This window comes from Bombina bombina, chromosome 10, assembly GCF_027579735.1.
Source record: "Bombina bombina isolate aBomBom1 chromosome 10, aBomBom1.pri, whole genome shotgun sequence".
NCBI lineage: Eukaryota > Metazoa > Chordata > Amphibia > Anura > Bombinatoridae > Bombina > Bombina bombina.
This window is the reverse complement of record NC_069508.1, coordinates 8,227,453-8,241,905: the sequence shown is the minus strand read 5'-3', so window position 1 is coordinate 8,241,905 and position 14,453 is coordinate 8,227,453. Positions and strand designations below refer to the sequence as shown.

Below are 14,453 nucleotides of genomic sequence, written 5' to 3'. Positions count from 1 at the left end.
TACAGGGTGTGAGAGGGAGGAGGGAGACTGACCCCTAAAGAGGGAGATTCAGGGGAGTGAGAGGGAGGAGAGAGACTGACCCCAAAAGAGGGAGATTCAGGGGAGTGAGAATGAGGAGAGAGACTGACCCCAAAAGAGGGAGATTCAGGGGAGTTAGAGGGAGAAGAGAGACTGACCCCAAAAGAGGGAGATTCAGGGGAGTGAGAGGGAGGAGAGAGACTGACCGAAAAGAGGGAGATTCAGGGGAGTGAGAATGAGGAGAGAGACTGACCCCAAAAGAGGGATATTCAGGGGAGTGAGAGGGAGGAGAGAGACTGACCCCAAAAGAGGGAGATTCAGGGGAGTGAGAGGGACGAGAGAGACTGACCCCAAAAGAGGGAGATTCAGTGTATTGAGAGGGAGGAGAAAGACTGACCCCAAAAGAGGGGGAGTGAGAGGGAGAGAGACCCCAAAAGGAGGGGGATTCAGGGGAGTGAGATGGAGACTGACCCAAAAGAGGGGGATTCAGGGGAGTGAGAGGGACTAGAGAGACTGACCCCAAAAGAGGGAGATTCAGTGTATTGAGAGGGAGGAGAAAGACTGACCCCAAAAGAGGGAGATTTAGGGGAGTGAGAATGAGGAGAGAGACTGACCCCAAAAGAGGGAGATTCAGGGGAGTGAGAATGAGGAGAGAGACTGACCCCAAAAGAGGGAGATTCAGTGTATTGAGAGGGAGGAAGGTAACCCTACATGAGAGATACTTATTGGATCTCTGGAGAACTTATGGAATAAAGCTGCTATTTCTGTGCTACTTTATTAATAAGTAAAATTGTTGTTTGGTAGAAATGTCATTACCGTTACTATAGTAACATCTGACCAAAGATTCATAGAATTGGTGACAAGATTGTTAGACTTAACAATTTGTAATAAATTGCACATTCAAAAATAAAAGACACATTTCCACCAAACTTTATACTTTGCAGCCGGTCATGTTTCTGCCATAAATCCCCTGTGCCTCAGTATATAGGGGATCTATGGTGTCATTATGTGGGTAACATGGGTGAGTATCTGCATTGTAATGGACTCACTGACAAAGAGAGCCTGGTGAATAGTATATGACAGGGTCCATTCCAATCTTGCTTGTTGTCTAGTTGTGTGACATTGTCTGCCGCATTCACCCTGTGAGACATCACAGTCAGTATGCCGATGCCATTTAAATGTCTGATGATCACAAAAAGCACATCAGGTGCCTAATACTGGGTCCTATTAGTTCCCCCACTCTAGTCCCTTCTCAATGAAGGATTTTGGCCAACGTCGCCAATACCATGAAAGCTTCTCCGACTTCTTTTTGTTTGGCTTCACATGGCTTATTGCTCATCCTGAGATACCTGAACATGATTTAGATTCATATTTATTTTACAGTGACCCAAATAAAGCAAATATCTATTTTGTGTTTACAATTATATATCAAAAGCTTTGCATTTTTCATTTATTTGTTGAGCATTTCTTGATAATGAATGGATTAAACATCAGAATGACACCTACATATGGTGCTGAAAGACTTAAAGGGCCATTATGCACTCATTTTTTCTTTGCATAAATGTTTTGTAGATGATCTATTTATATTGCCCATAAAGTTTTTTTTTTTATGTATAGTTTTGCTTATCTTTAAATACCATTGCTCTGATTTTCAGACTCCTAACCAAGCCCTAAAATTTTATGAGAATACTGACGTATACCTACTCCAGCTTGCTCCTGTTTGTGTAAAGGGTCTTTTCATATGCAAAAGAAGGGGGAGGGGGGGGGAGTGTCTTATTTCCCACTTGCAGTGGGCTTTCCAGCTACCTTTTCAACAGAGCTAAACTGACAGCTTCTAAGTAAGATTTTAACCAGTTTTATACTGGATTTTTATATCAGTATCTGTGCATCTTATTCTTTATAGTAGTGTCTATTACATGCAGTTATATGAAAATGAGTGTATATTGTCCCTTTAATGAATGTGTTTCTGAGGGTTTTAACTGTTGGTTTAACTTATGGGAGATTTTTGTCCAGTAGCTTCTATAGGTATAAGCTGTAGTTTGTGGCAAGATTGGAATCTACCCCTAGGCTCAGCTATAGTGTGAGGTTGTTGTGCCTGATACTGCCACCCCTGGTACCCTCATATGGCTTTACTACCCTTAGTGCTTCATGTCATAAGTGACCCATGGCTCTACCTACCCAGGACCATCTTGGTCAAGTCAGATTACATGGCATGAAGGCTCTGGGCAGCCCCCGCTCACTAACACAGCTTGGCTTAACGCATTTCCCTCCTGCTGTATAGTATGCACCTGAGGAACTGATTGAGTATGACTATGAATACGGCGATTACAAGGAGTCTGATCTTGTAACTGATGCCCCGGCACTCACCGAGCAACTGGTGGCTCAGACAGAGGTACAGTATCTAAATGTCACATGTGTGTCTCTGTGCAGCAATTGCATGCCACATGTGTATATAGCTGCGTGTTATGTCTGTGCTCTGTATATAGTATCTGCTTGTCACAAGTGCATGGTCTGTCCCGTGTATGGTATCTGCATGTCACCTATGTGTGTAAGTGCATGCCACATGTGTATATAGCTGCGTGTTATGTCTGTGCTCTGTATATAGTATCTGCTTGTCACAAGTACATGGTCTGTCCCGTGTATGGTATCTGCATGTCACCTATGTGTGTAAGTGCATGGTCTGTTTCGTGTATAGCAGATGTTTGTTACATGTCACTGATATGTACCTTGATTTATATTAAGTAATTAAGTAACTGCTTATCATGTAAATACATATAACGTGCATGTCCTGCCCTGCTAGTGTGTGTGTTCCTTGTACACTGTTTGTACACATAAGTGTGCCCTGCTCTTTGCACAATCATTGCATTTCATGTGTTTATCGTTACATGTAAAATAATGTCACATGTGTAGCCTACACTGTGTTTCATGTAACATACAATGCATATGCAGTCACGCCCTGTATGTGCAGCTATTCCTTATCATGTATTTCTTTTGCTGTGTAAGTATCACAAGTCTATAGATGTCACCTGTCCTCATGTACAACAAATATGTGTGTACATGTTTCTATGTTTCTTTTATGTTTGGGGCATGTGTCTATTGTCTCTGTTATGTTACGTGCCTGTATCATATGGTGTGCTTGTGTCTTGTACATATGTTGTTGTCCTATATATGTGTATGTGTCTTGTAAACATGTCTTTGTCCTATATATGTGTCTGTGCCTTGTACGTGTCTCTTTGTTCTATATATGTGTCTGTGTCTTTTATGTGTGTCTTTGTTCTATATATGTGTCTGTGTCTTTTATGTGTGTCTTTGTTCTAAATATGTGTCTGTGTCTTTTACGTGTGTCTTTGTTCAATATATATATGTTCCTGTGTCTTGTATGTATGTCTTTGTACTATATATATGTCTGTGTCTTTTACGTGTGTCTTTGAAATATATATGTGTCTGTGTCTTTTACGTATGTGTTTGTTATATATATATATATATATATATATATATATATATATATGTCTATGTCTTGTACATATGTTTTTGTACTATATATGTGTCTGTGTCTTTTACGTGTGTCTTTGTTCTATATATATATGTGTCTGTGTCTTGTACATATGTCTTTGTACTATATATGTGTCTGTGTCTTGTATGTATGTCTTTGTACTATATATATATATATGTCTGTGTCTTGTACGTATGTCTTTGTACTATATATGTGTCTGTGTCTTGTACGTATGTCTTTGTCCTATAAATGTGTCTGAGTCTGGTACGTATGTCTTTGTCCTTTATATGTGTCTGTCTTTTACATATGTCTTTGTCCTTTATATGTGTCTGTGTCTTGTACGTTTGTCTTTATCCTATTTATGTGTATCTGTGTCTTGTACATATGTCTTTGTCCTATATATGTGTCTGTGTCTTGTACTTATGTCTTTGTCCTATTTATGTGTCTGTGTCTTGTACATATGTCTTTGTCCTATATATGTGTCTGTATATTTTATGTATGTCTTTGTCCTATATATGTGTTTGTGTCTTTCTCCTATATATGTGTCTGTGTCTTTTACGTGTGACTTTGTTCTATATATATGTGTCTGTGTCTTGTACATATGTATTTGTACTATATATGTGTCTGTGTCTTGTATGTATGTTTTTGTACTATATATGTGTCTGTGTCTGGTACGTATGTCTTTGTCCTTTATATGTGTCTGTCTTTTACATATGTCTTTGTCTTTTATATGTGTCTGTGTCTTGTACGTTTGTCTTTGTCCTATTTATGTGTCTGTGTCTTGTACATATGTCTTTGTCCTATATATGTGTCTGTATATTTTATGTATGTCTTTGTCCTATATATGTGTTTGTGTCTTTCTCCTATATATGTGTCTGTGTCTTTTACGTGTGACTTTGTTCTATATATATGTGTCTGTGTCTTGTACATATGTATTTGTTCTATATATGTGTCTGTGTCTGGTACGTATGTCTTTGTCCTTTATATGTGTCTGTCTTTTACATATGTCTTTGTCTTTTATATGTGTCTGTGTCTTGTACGTTTGTCTTTGTCCTATTTATGTGTATCTGTGGCTTGTACATATGTCTTTGTCCTATATATGTGTCTGTGTCTTGTACTTATGTCTTTGTCCTATTTATTATGTGTATCTGTGCCTTGTACATATGTATTTGTCCTATATATGTGTCTGTGTCTTGTAAATATGTATTTGTACTATATATGTGTCTGTATCTTGTACATATGTCTTTGTTTTATATATATATATATATATATATATATATATATATATATATGTGTGTGCCTGTGTCTTGTATGTATGACTTTGTACTATATATGTGTCTGTTTCTTGTATGTATGTCTTTGTCCTATACATGTGTCTGTGTCTTGTACATATGTCTTTGTCTTTTATATGTGTCTGTTTCTTGTATTTATGTCTTTGTCCTATACATGGGTCTGTGTCTTGTACATATGTCTCTGTCCTATATATGTGTCTGTGTCTTGTACATATGTCTTTATCTTATATATGTATCTGTGTCTTTTACATATGTCTTTGTCCTATATATGTGTTTGTGTCTTGTACGTATGTCTTTGTACTATATATGTGTCTGTGTCTTGTACGTATGTCTTTGTCCTAAATATGTGTCTGTGTCTTGTACATATGTCTTTGTCCTATATATGTGTCTGTGTCTTGTACGTGTGTCTTTGTCCTATGTTTGTGTCTGTGTTTTTTACGTCTGCCTTTGTTCTATATATGTGTCTATGTCTTGTACGTAAGTCTTTGTCCTACATATGTGTCTGTGTCTTTGACATATGTCTTTGTCCTTTATATGTGTCTGTGACTTGTACGTATGTCTTTGTACTATATATGTGTCTGTATCTTGTACATATGTCTTCGTCCTATATATTTGTCTGTGTCTTTGACATATGTCTTTGTCCTTTGTATGTGTCTGTGACTTGTACGTATGTCTTTGTACTATATATGTGTCTGTGTCTTGTACATATGTCTTCGTCCTATATATGTGTCTGTGTCTTGTACATATGTCTTTGTACTATATATGTGTCTGTGTCTTGTACGTATGTCTTTGTCCTAAATATGTGTCTGTGTCTTTGACATATGTCTTTTTCCTTTATATGTGTCTGTGTCTTGTATGTATGTCTTTGTACTATATACAGTATGTGTTTGTGTCTTGTACATATGTCTTTGTCCTATACATGTGTCTGTGTCTTTGACATATGTCTTTGTCCTTTATATGTGTCTGTGTCTTGTACATATGTCTTTGTCCTATATATGTTTCTGTGTCTTGTACATATGTCTTTGTCCTATACATGGGTCTGTGTCTTGTACATATGTCTTTGTCCTATATATCTATCTGTGTCTTTTACATATGTCTTTGTCCTATATATGTGTTTGTGCCTTGTACGTATGTCTTTGTCCTAAATATGTGTTTGTGTCTTGTACATATGTCTTTGTCCTATTTATATATCTGTCTTGTACATATGTCTTTATCCTATATATTTGTCTGTGTATTATACATATGTCTTTGTCATATATATATATATATATATAAATATATATATGTGTGTGTGTGTGTGTGTGTGTGTCTGTGTCTTGTACGTGAGTCTTTGTTCTATATATGTGTCTGTGTCTTTTACATATGTCTTAGTCCTATATATATGTCTGTGTCTTGTACGTGAGTCTTTGTCCTTTATATGTGTCTGTGTCTTGTACGTCCTTTATATGTGTCTGTGTCTTGTACGTATGTCTTTGTCCTATATATGTGTCTATATCTTGTACCTATGTCTTTGTCCTATATATGTGTCTGTATCTTGTACGTATGTGTCTATCCTATATATGTGCCTGTGTCTTGTATGTGTGTCTTTGTCCTATATATGTGTCTGTGTCTTGTATGTGTGTCTATGTCCTATATATGTGTCTGTGTCTTGTATGTGTCTGTGTCTTGTATGTGTGTCTTTGTCCTATATATGTGTCTGTGTCTGGTATGTGTGTCTTTGTCCCATATATGTGTCTGTATCTTGTACGTATGTGTTTGTCCTATATATGTGTCTAGAGTTCTCCCAAACCTCCCAATGTTCCCTATGTGAGAGGGACAGTTTTCCTATGTGAAAGGGACAGTCCTGATTCTGAGTTATGTCCCTCTGAGGCAGCCATTTGTCCCTCTTTACCGAACTTCCCTTAGCCACATACACAGAACACACAGAAACACCCATAAACTTTCCAGACACATCTACACACCACCCAGACACACCCACAATTCTGCCCACTAACAACCCATGATCCCTCCCAACATGGCTCCACCCAAAAAAGAGTGACAGGCCCTCATCAACTTTTTGAGTCCCTGATACCCAGCCACACATGTGTGGAGGTTTGCTGTCCACAAAAATACTGGAAAATCTCTAGGTGACCTCCCACAGTTGTACCTGGGGTCACACAATTCTCCCCCCAAAAGCCCCCACAATGGGTTCAACCATATATATTTTTCACAATTGATCAGTTTTTTTTACACAAGTGACTTTCAAATCAACCATTTTACCTCTTCAGCTACAGCACCACACAAGCAGTAGTGATTTGACCCCTTGACTGTCACTTATTTCTCTCTGCTCCATATTTTTAATAGATTGAGGCATAGGTGGCCTTTAAATTTAATTAAAACCCACATATTTAAAAAAATAATAATAATTAAAAACTGAACATTTAAGTATCCAGTATGTTTGTGAAGATTTTATTGGACAGCCTGCTAAAATACCGTTTGGTTAAATACTGGACACCTGGCAACCCTATGTGTGTCTAAGTCCTGTTTGTGTGTCTGTGTCCTGTATGTGTATTTGTCTATGTTCTGTTTGTGTGTCTGTATCCTGAATGTGTGTTTGCCTCAGTCCTGTTTGTGTGTCTGTGTCCTGTATGTGTGTGTGTCTATGTCCTATTTGTGTGTCTGTGTCCTGCATTTGTGTTTGTGTGTCTATGTCCTATTTGTGTGCCTGTATCCTGTATGTGTGTATGTCTGTCATATTTGTGTGTCTGTGTCCTGTATGTATGTGTGTCTATGTCCTATTTGTGTGTCTGTGTCCTGTATGTGTGTGTGTGTTTATGTCCTATCTGTGTATCTATGTTCTGTATGTCTATGTCCTGTATGTGTGTCCATTTCCTGTATGTGTGTCTATGTCATGTGTGTCTATTTCTTGCATGTGTGTCTATGTAATGTGTGTCTATTTCTTGTATGTGTGTTTATTTCCTGTATGTTTGTCTATTTCCTGTATGTGTGTCTATGTCCTGTATGTTTGTCTATTTCCTGTATGTGTGTCTATGTCCTGTACATTTGTCTATTTCTTGTATATGTGTCTATGTCCTGTATGTGTGTCACTGTGCTGTACGTGTGTCTGTAGATTTGTCTATATACCATATGTGTGTTTATGTCATGTATGTGTCATTGTGCTGTTTGTGTCTGTAGGTCTGTATACCCTTTGTGTGTCTGTGTCATGCATGTGTGTTATTGTGCTGTATGTGTGTCTATGTCATGTATGTATGTCATTGTGCTGTATGTGTGTCTATGTCATGTATGTCTATGTCATCTATGTGTCATTGTGCTGTATGTGTGTCATTGGGCTGTATGTTTGTAGGTTTGTCTGTATAGCATATGTGTGTATATGTCATGTATGTGTGTCTATGTCATGTACGTGTGTCACTGTGCTGTATGTGTGTCTGTAGTTGTGTCTGTAAAGCATATGCATGTCTATATCATGCATGTGTATCATTGTCTTGTGTGTGTGTCTGTTGGGTTGTCTATATACCATAAGTGTGTCTTTGTCCAATGCATGTGTCTCTGGCCTGTATATAGCTGTGTTTTTCATGTGTGTGCTTGTCTATGTCCTGTATATAGCTGTGTGTTTCATGTGTGTGCTTGTCTCTGGCCTGTATATAGCTGTGTGTTTCATGTGTGTGCTTGTCTATGTCCTGTATATAGCTGTGTGTTTCATGTGTGTGCTTGTCTCTGGCCTTTGCACTGTCATGATTTAATCTCTTTCTAGCGACATTAGGGCAGGCACCTTTGCCTTTATCTCTCTGTGGCTCTAATGGTGCTGCCCCTTCATTTCCATATCAGTGAATCTGTATGTGAGGGGGTGCAAAATCATTATTAGCCCCCTGGGCAGTTAGGAGTTTGCTGTTTGAAAAGCACAGCATAGTGAAATTTATTATTCATCAATCTACGTCAGCACAGTCCTGGCCTAGCGTATAGCAGGAGGAGTCTCATGACACATTTCCTCTCTTACTGTGATTCCAAAACACAAGATTGTTGTCTAGGTCAAGGCTGGCCAACTCCAGACCTAAAACCCCACAAACGGGCCTGGTTTTAATTTTCAGCACAAGTTCTGATGCTTTATTTTACTATAGAGGGAATGGTAAAACCAGCCCCGTTTGGGTGGGGCTTAAAGAATGCAGTTGACCCCCCCTTGTCTAGATCATGCTTTATAAATTCAGATCATTCAGGATTGCTCTGCTCACACTCTCTGTCCACAGCCTTCTGCTCAGCTGGTAAATCTGTATGAAAATAGTAGAGTACTGGCACATCCATAGCTCTAATCCAGTATGTTAGTTAAATGCCTTGGCTTCAGGTCTCTAAACCAAGTAGCGCAGGTGTCTCCCAGTGCATCTTTATTGAGTAAATGATTCAGAATTCTATTGAATGTTTGCAAAATTTGTATTTGCTTATTTTTTTTCACAGTTATCTTCTATACGTCACTTGTTACCTGTGACTTAAAGAAGGGAATCCATGTGTTCCACGTTGCAATGCAACAATAACCCTCATACTGTGGATTCAAATGTTTTATTGAGCAAGAAAGTATTCCTGAGAATAGCATGTAATAGAAAATCTAATTTTATAAAAAAGGCATTAGTCTTAGTCTTAAACGTCCGCCTCCACGCCTTCTATTTGCTTTTTATTTATGGTTTCCATTCGGTCTTTCACCACATTTTTGCAGAAGAAGAAACACAATCCTAAATTGAAGAAGAAGCCAGTGCCCTTTAAATCAAAGGACAAACCAAAAAAAGTCACGTCCAAAAACTCATTTGCAGCTAAGAAGAAGAAAAGCAGAAACGGTTATCAAGCGTCTGCAAGAAAAACTATAGGGGTAAAGGTAGCAGACAAAAAATCAAGATCTTCAGTAGGGTCGGCCCTGAAGATCTGTGATCATGAGACATGCAATGTCCTAACCCCACTAGATATCTCCACCAGCTATGGCTAATCCCATAACATGACTATACCTAAACTCCCGCTTAATCCCATGTGACCTTTTGCTTTTTTGTAGTCTGAATAAACTTGTTTTTGTTTCCAGGCCAATGTGGTTGAAGATTTCCAGTACAGTGAAGGAGACTATGGATACCAAACCGATCCACCTGCTCTAACCACTGGACCCAATGAGGTATAAACTGTTATGCATTGGTGTCTGTCATTATTATGGCTTGTACATTTTTCCTTCTGTTTTAGAACACAAATCTAAGGTGAAGTTTGTTTATCTGGATGTCTTAGAAAATATATCAGTGTCAGTGAACTTTCAAAAACAGTCCTCTCTGACAACCACGTGCTGGCAAGTCTACATACTTGGTGTAATTTTCCATATCCAGTTAGAGCAGCCTGGAAGATAAATCAGATATAGTGTATCTTAGTGTAGTAAATCATTAATAGATAAGATTCTGACAAAAAGAGTAAGTGGAGAGCGAAACCACTCTTAGCACAATGGTAATGTAACTATCATAAACCTGCTTTTGCTTCTGCTATTAGACTCCAAGTCTACACATTGATTTTGCTTTGCCAGAAAATATTTTGATGATTATGCTATGAATAAAAATGGCAGAACGTCTGTGACTTGTCACATGGGAAGTATTTACCATGAAGTCACTCTCTGTATGATCACAACATACATTGTCTTGTTGCAGAACAAAACATTTCTGCTTCAGTAAACTTACATGTTCACTCAATAATTAATCATGCAACTTATTTAAAGTATTTTACCAATTTTTTGCAAGACAAGTGGAAAATCTCAGCTCTTATATTGGGAAATTTTATTGTTTCTTGTTTAAAATAATTAACTTTAGGAAAAAGTTATTTTCACGTTGTAAAATATGAGAATTTCTACTTTGTGTTGTCACATGTTGGTTTGCACACAGTGATTTTGGTGATGTGATTTTAAAATATATTTAAATCAAGTTAAATAATCCAATGCTTTCAGAATTTGCTAAAATATTTTATGAATGTCATCATATAGCAAATGTGAATATTCCTTGTTTTTTTTTTACTAAACTGATATTTAAAACATCAATGAACAAAAATGTAATTATATGATGGATTTGTTGGACAGAATATGTATCATATATTTAATAACATTTTCTAATTTACTGAATATGATCATCTAAAAATACTTTTTGAATAAATTAAAAGTATTTTTTTTTATATACTAAAAGAAATGAATCTGGGGTTCACATTTGTATATGAAAACATTTGCTACCGCATTTTTAGGAGCTTTGTATCTTGATATGTTTAATATAAATATCTTTTGTGCTGGACATCTGCTGGCATCAAAGATGTTTGCACTTTGCTTTCAAAGTGGCAGCAACTCTTAAATCTTAGTTTTATAATATGTTGAAATTAAAATATTGTTGTAGAAAATATTTTGACCTCAGCACCAGTTTGACATTATTATGTCAAAGGCAAAACGGAAGAAAGTGTAATAATAACACCATAGTAGATCTCACTAAATTGCTTTTAAATAAATATGACTTTCTTCCTTCTACGTCTAATAATGTGTATGCCATTTGGTTCTTCTGCTGCTGCTTTGCTCTTAGCACCCCATTTGAAATCTTTTAATTAGTTTGGGGATTGCCCTTCAAATGGAATTAAAAGATAAACAACCTTGAGTATGATATATTGATGACATCTCCAAGAGCCTCACTGCCTAAATGCATCTAACAGCTTTTTACTAACCATAACCCGTGTGTTCCTCCCACTTCTCACTTCCATGCGGATAGCAAGCCCCTGTGGAGGAGACTTTTGTGGATGAGTCCTTTGCAGAGGAGTACATAACCGGAGAGGATTATGACTCAGAGAAAAAGCTGGTTGAGGAATCAGACTATGGCTTGACAACTGTAGCCCCCACACAGTCTGAGACAGTGGTGGGAGGTGATTTAGGAGAATATGATATGTATGAATATAAAGAATATGACGAGAAGCCGACTAATCCCTCCAGGGAGGAGTTTGGACCAGGAGTACCCGCTGAGACTGATATCACAGAAAGCAATGTAAGTTTGTTCATACTGGTATGGTCCATCTGTCAGTCTGGTACTCAACAACCACTTCTCAACAGGTTGTTATATCATCATACCTTAAAACCTTAAAAACACACACACATATATATATATATATATATATATATATATATATATATATATATATATATATATATATATATATCTCAATAGTGGAGAAGCGCACTCCCACTCGCTCATAAAACTAGTACCAGGGTCACGGGTGCAAAAATCCTTAATAAACACAGTCCAGCAATAGCACTCCTCTGTGACTTAAATCCAGAGAGTTCTATTGCTGGACTGTGTTTATATATATATAATATCTAGTGGTTCTTTATAGGGTATATGTCTAAAGGGTGCAAGTTGTTTGTGTTTATATTCTTGTATTGTTGCACTTTTATAAGTGATTGAATAACATTGAACATGTACATATGTTGTTATAATCTGCTGGTGATGATATTACAGGTGAATCAATATGGTGCTTATGGTGAGAAAGGTCAGAAGGGAGAGCCAGCTGTGATTGAGCCGGTAAGTTAAGTGTTTTATGAGATTACATGCCACACGTCAACAACATGAAGGGTATACACTTTAGGAATGTGAAAATGCACTTTAATGAAGCTGGTTTCAGTTAGCATTGTTTTCCTGTTATTATTTTATGCTGTGAGGAGTTTTTGTTCTGGATTGCAATGTGTTTTGGATCACACATTATGGACCATTTTCTTAAATTCACAGTATGGTGGATTACACTCAAGGAATATATGTTTTGGATTACCTTTTTGAAAACTATGTTCTGGATTACTAAAAAGGACTATATGTTCTGGAAAGCTCAATAGGGATTTATGATCTGGACTGCAAAAAAGAACTGTGACCTGGATTACAAAGATGCATGTTCTAGGTAACCTGATATCCTTCAGTTCTCTGAATCATATGATAGGAATTTATTGTGGATTGAACAGTATGTCTCTCTCCAGGATTATACATATCCGTTTTCTGGATTACACAATATATCTGCTCTGGATAACTATAGAGCTCTGCATTCTGGATTCCATGTTTTGGATTTAATTATACAATTGTGTGTTCTAAACTACATGATACGACGTACACATCATTTTAGATCTGTATTTCAATTTGGACTTGGACTCTGACATAGGACTAAATTGTCTTTTTATGAGCCCAATAAGTGCATTGAAGACCTTCAGCCTTGTATGATGTCATATATTGAAACAACATATAATAGACCATATACACTAAACAATGCTATCTGAAATCAGCTGTGTATTAATTGTATGATAGTGTTAGCCTTGTTTGGCTTTCATCTTATTGATATTATATTTTTTTCATTAAAGGGGATGCTGATTGAAGGACCATCTGGACCAGAAGGACCTGCTGTATGTAACTGTCTACTGTTCCTTCTATTACATGTTCATATATAAATGGGGGCTCAGACAGGACACATTGTTGATTCTTGGTTAAGAAAAAAATAATAATGTGATATTACTCTAACTTTTAGGGTCTTACTGGTCCACCTGGTTTGCAAGGACCTCCTGGTACCCCTGGGGATCCCGGTGAGAGAGTAAGTATTCTCCTTTGTTTTTATTTGTTCTTACCTGGTCCTTCCTGAGCTCAACCTATCACATCAGACACCTCTGATTTTTATCCTATTATAATCCATGTCTGATATGATTGTCTTCTTCTCATCTTCCCTCTTTATTATTACTTTTCTTCCCCCATCCTTCATCTCTCACCACTTTTATTCTTCTTTTCACTTATCCTCCCCTTTCTCTCATTCCACCTTTGTTATTTGATTCTCAGCATCTTCCGATTCTGTGGTCCTGGGCTCTTCTCACCTCCCTATCTAATCTAGTTGTCCCCCACCTAATCTTGTTGCCTCCAACTTAATCTAGTTGTCTCCCACCTAATCTTGTTGTCTCCCACCTAATCTTGTTGTCTTCCAAAATTATCTAGTTGTCTCCCACATTAACTAGTTGTTCTCCACCTAATCTAGTTGTCTCCCACCTAATCTATTTTTCTCCCACCTAATCTTGTTGTCTCCCACATTATCTAGTTGTCTCAAACCTAATCTAGTTTTCTCCCACCTAATCTTGTTGTCTCCCACCTAATCTTGTTGTCTCCCACCTAATTTAGTTGTCCCCCACCTAATCTTGTTGTCTCCCACCTAATTTAGTTGGCCCCCACCTAATCTTGTTGTCTCCCACCTAATCTAGTTGTCTCCCACCTAATCTTTATGTCTCCCACCTAATCTAGTTGTCTCCCACCTAATCTTGTTGTCTCCCACCTAATCTTGTTGTCTCCCACATTATCTAGTTGCCTCCCACATTATCTAGTTATTATCCACATAATCTATTTGTCTCCCACCTAATCTTGTTGTCCCCCTAACCTATTTGTCTTCCACCTAATCTAGTTGTCTCCTATCTAATCTAGTTGTATCCCACATTATCTTGTTATCCCCCACCTAATATAGTTATCTCCCACCTAATCTAGTTTTGTACCATAATCTGGTTGTCTACTACCAAATCTAGTTGTCTTCCATCTAATCTAGTTGTCTCCCACCTAATCTAGTTGTCTTTCACCTAATCTAGTTGTCCCCATCTAATCTGGTTGTCTCCC

General features: G+C 37.5%; 1 protein-coding gene across 6 annotated transcripts in view; it reads left to right on the top strand.

Annotated features, from left to right (window-relative positions):
- The window catches only part of LOC128641190 (collagen alpha-1(XI) chain-like), a 222,453-nt gene that overhangs the window by 79,539 nt on the left and 128,461 nt on the right, over positions 1 to 14,453 (top strand). The window contains exons 6-11 of one of the 6 annotated variants that reach the window (XM_053693754.1): positions 9,506 to 9,655; positions 9,860 to 9,946; positions 11,550 to 11,819; positions 12,291 to 12,353; positions 13,172 to 13,213; positions 13,336 to 13,398. In XM_053693754.1, the coding sequence (XP_053549729.1) occupies positions 9,506 to 9,655; positions 9,860 to 9,946; positions 11,550 to 11,819; positions 12,291 to 12,353; positions 13,172 to 13,213; positions 13,336 to 13,398 (675 nt within the window). Of the gene's footprint in view, positions 1 to 2,299; positions 2,411 to 9,505; positions 9,656 to 9,859; positions 9,947 to 11,549; positions 11,820 to 12,290; positions 12,354 to 13,171; positions 13,214 to 13,335; positions 13,399 to 14,453 lie in introns of all 6 variants that reach the window. The other 5 variants (XM_053693755.1, XM_053693756.1, XM_053693757.1 and 2 more) reach the window with 5 other exon arrangements.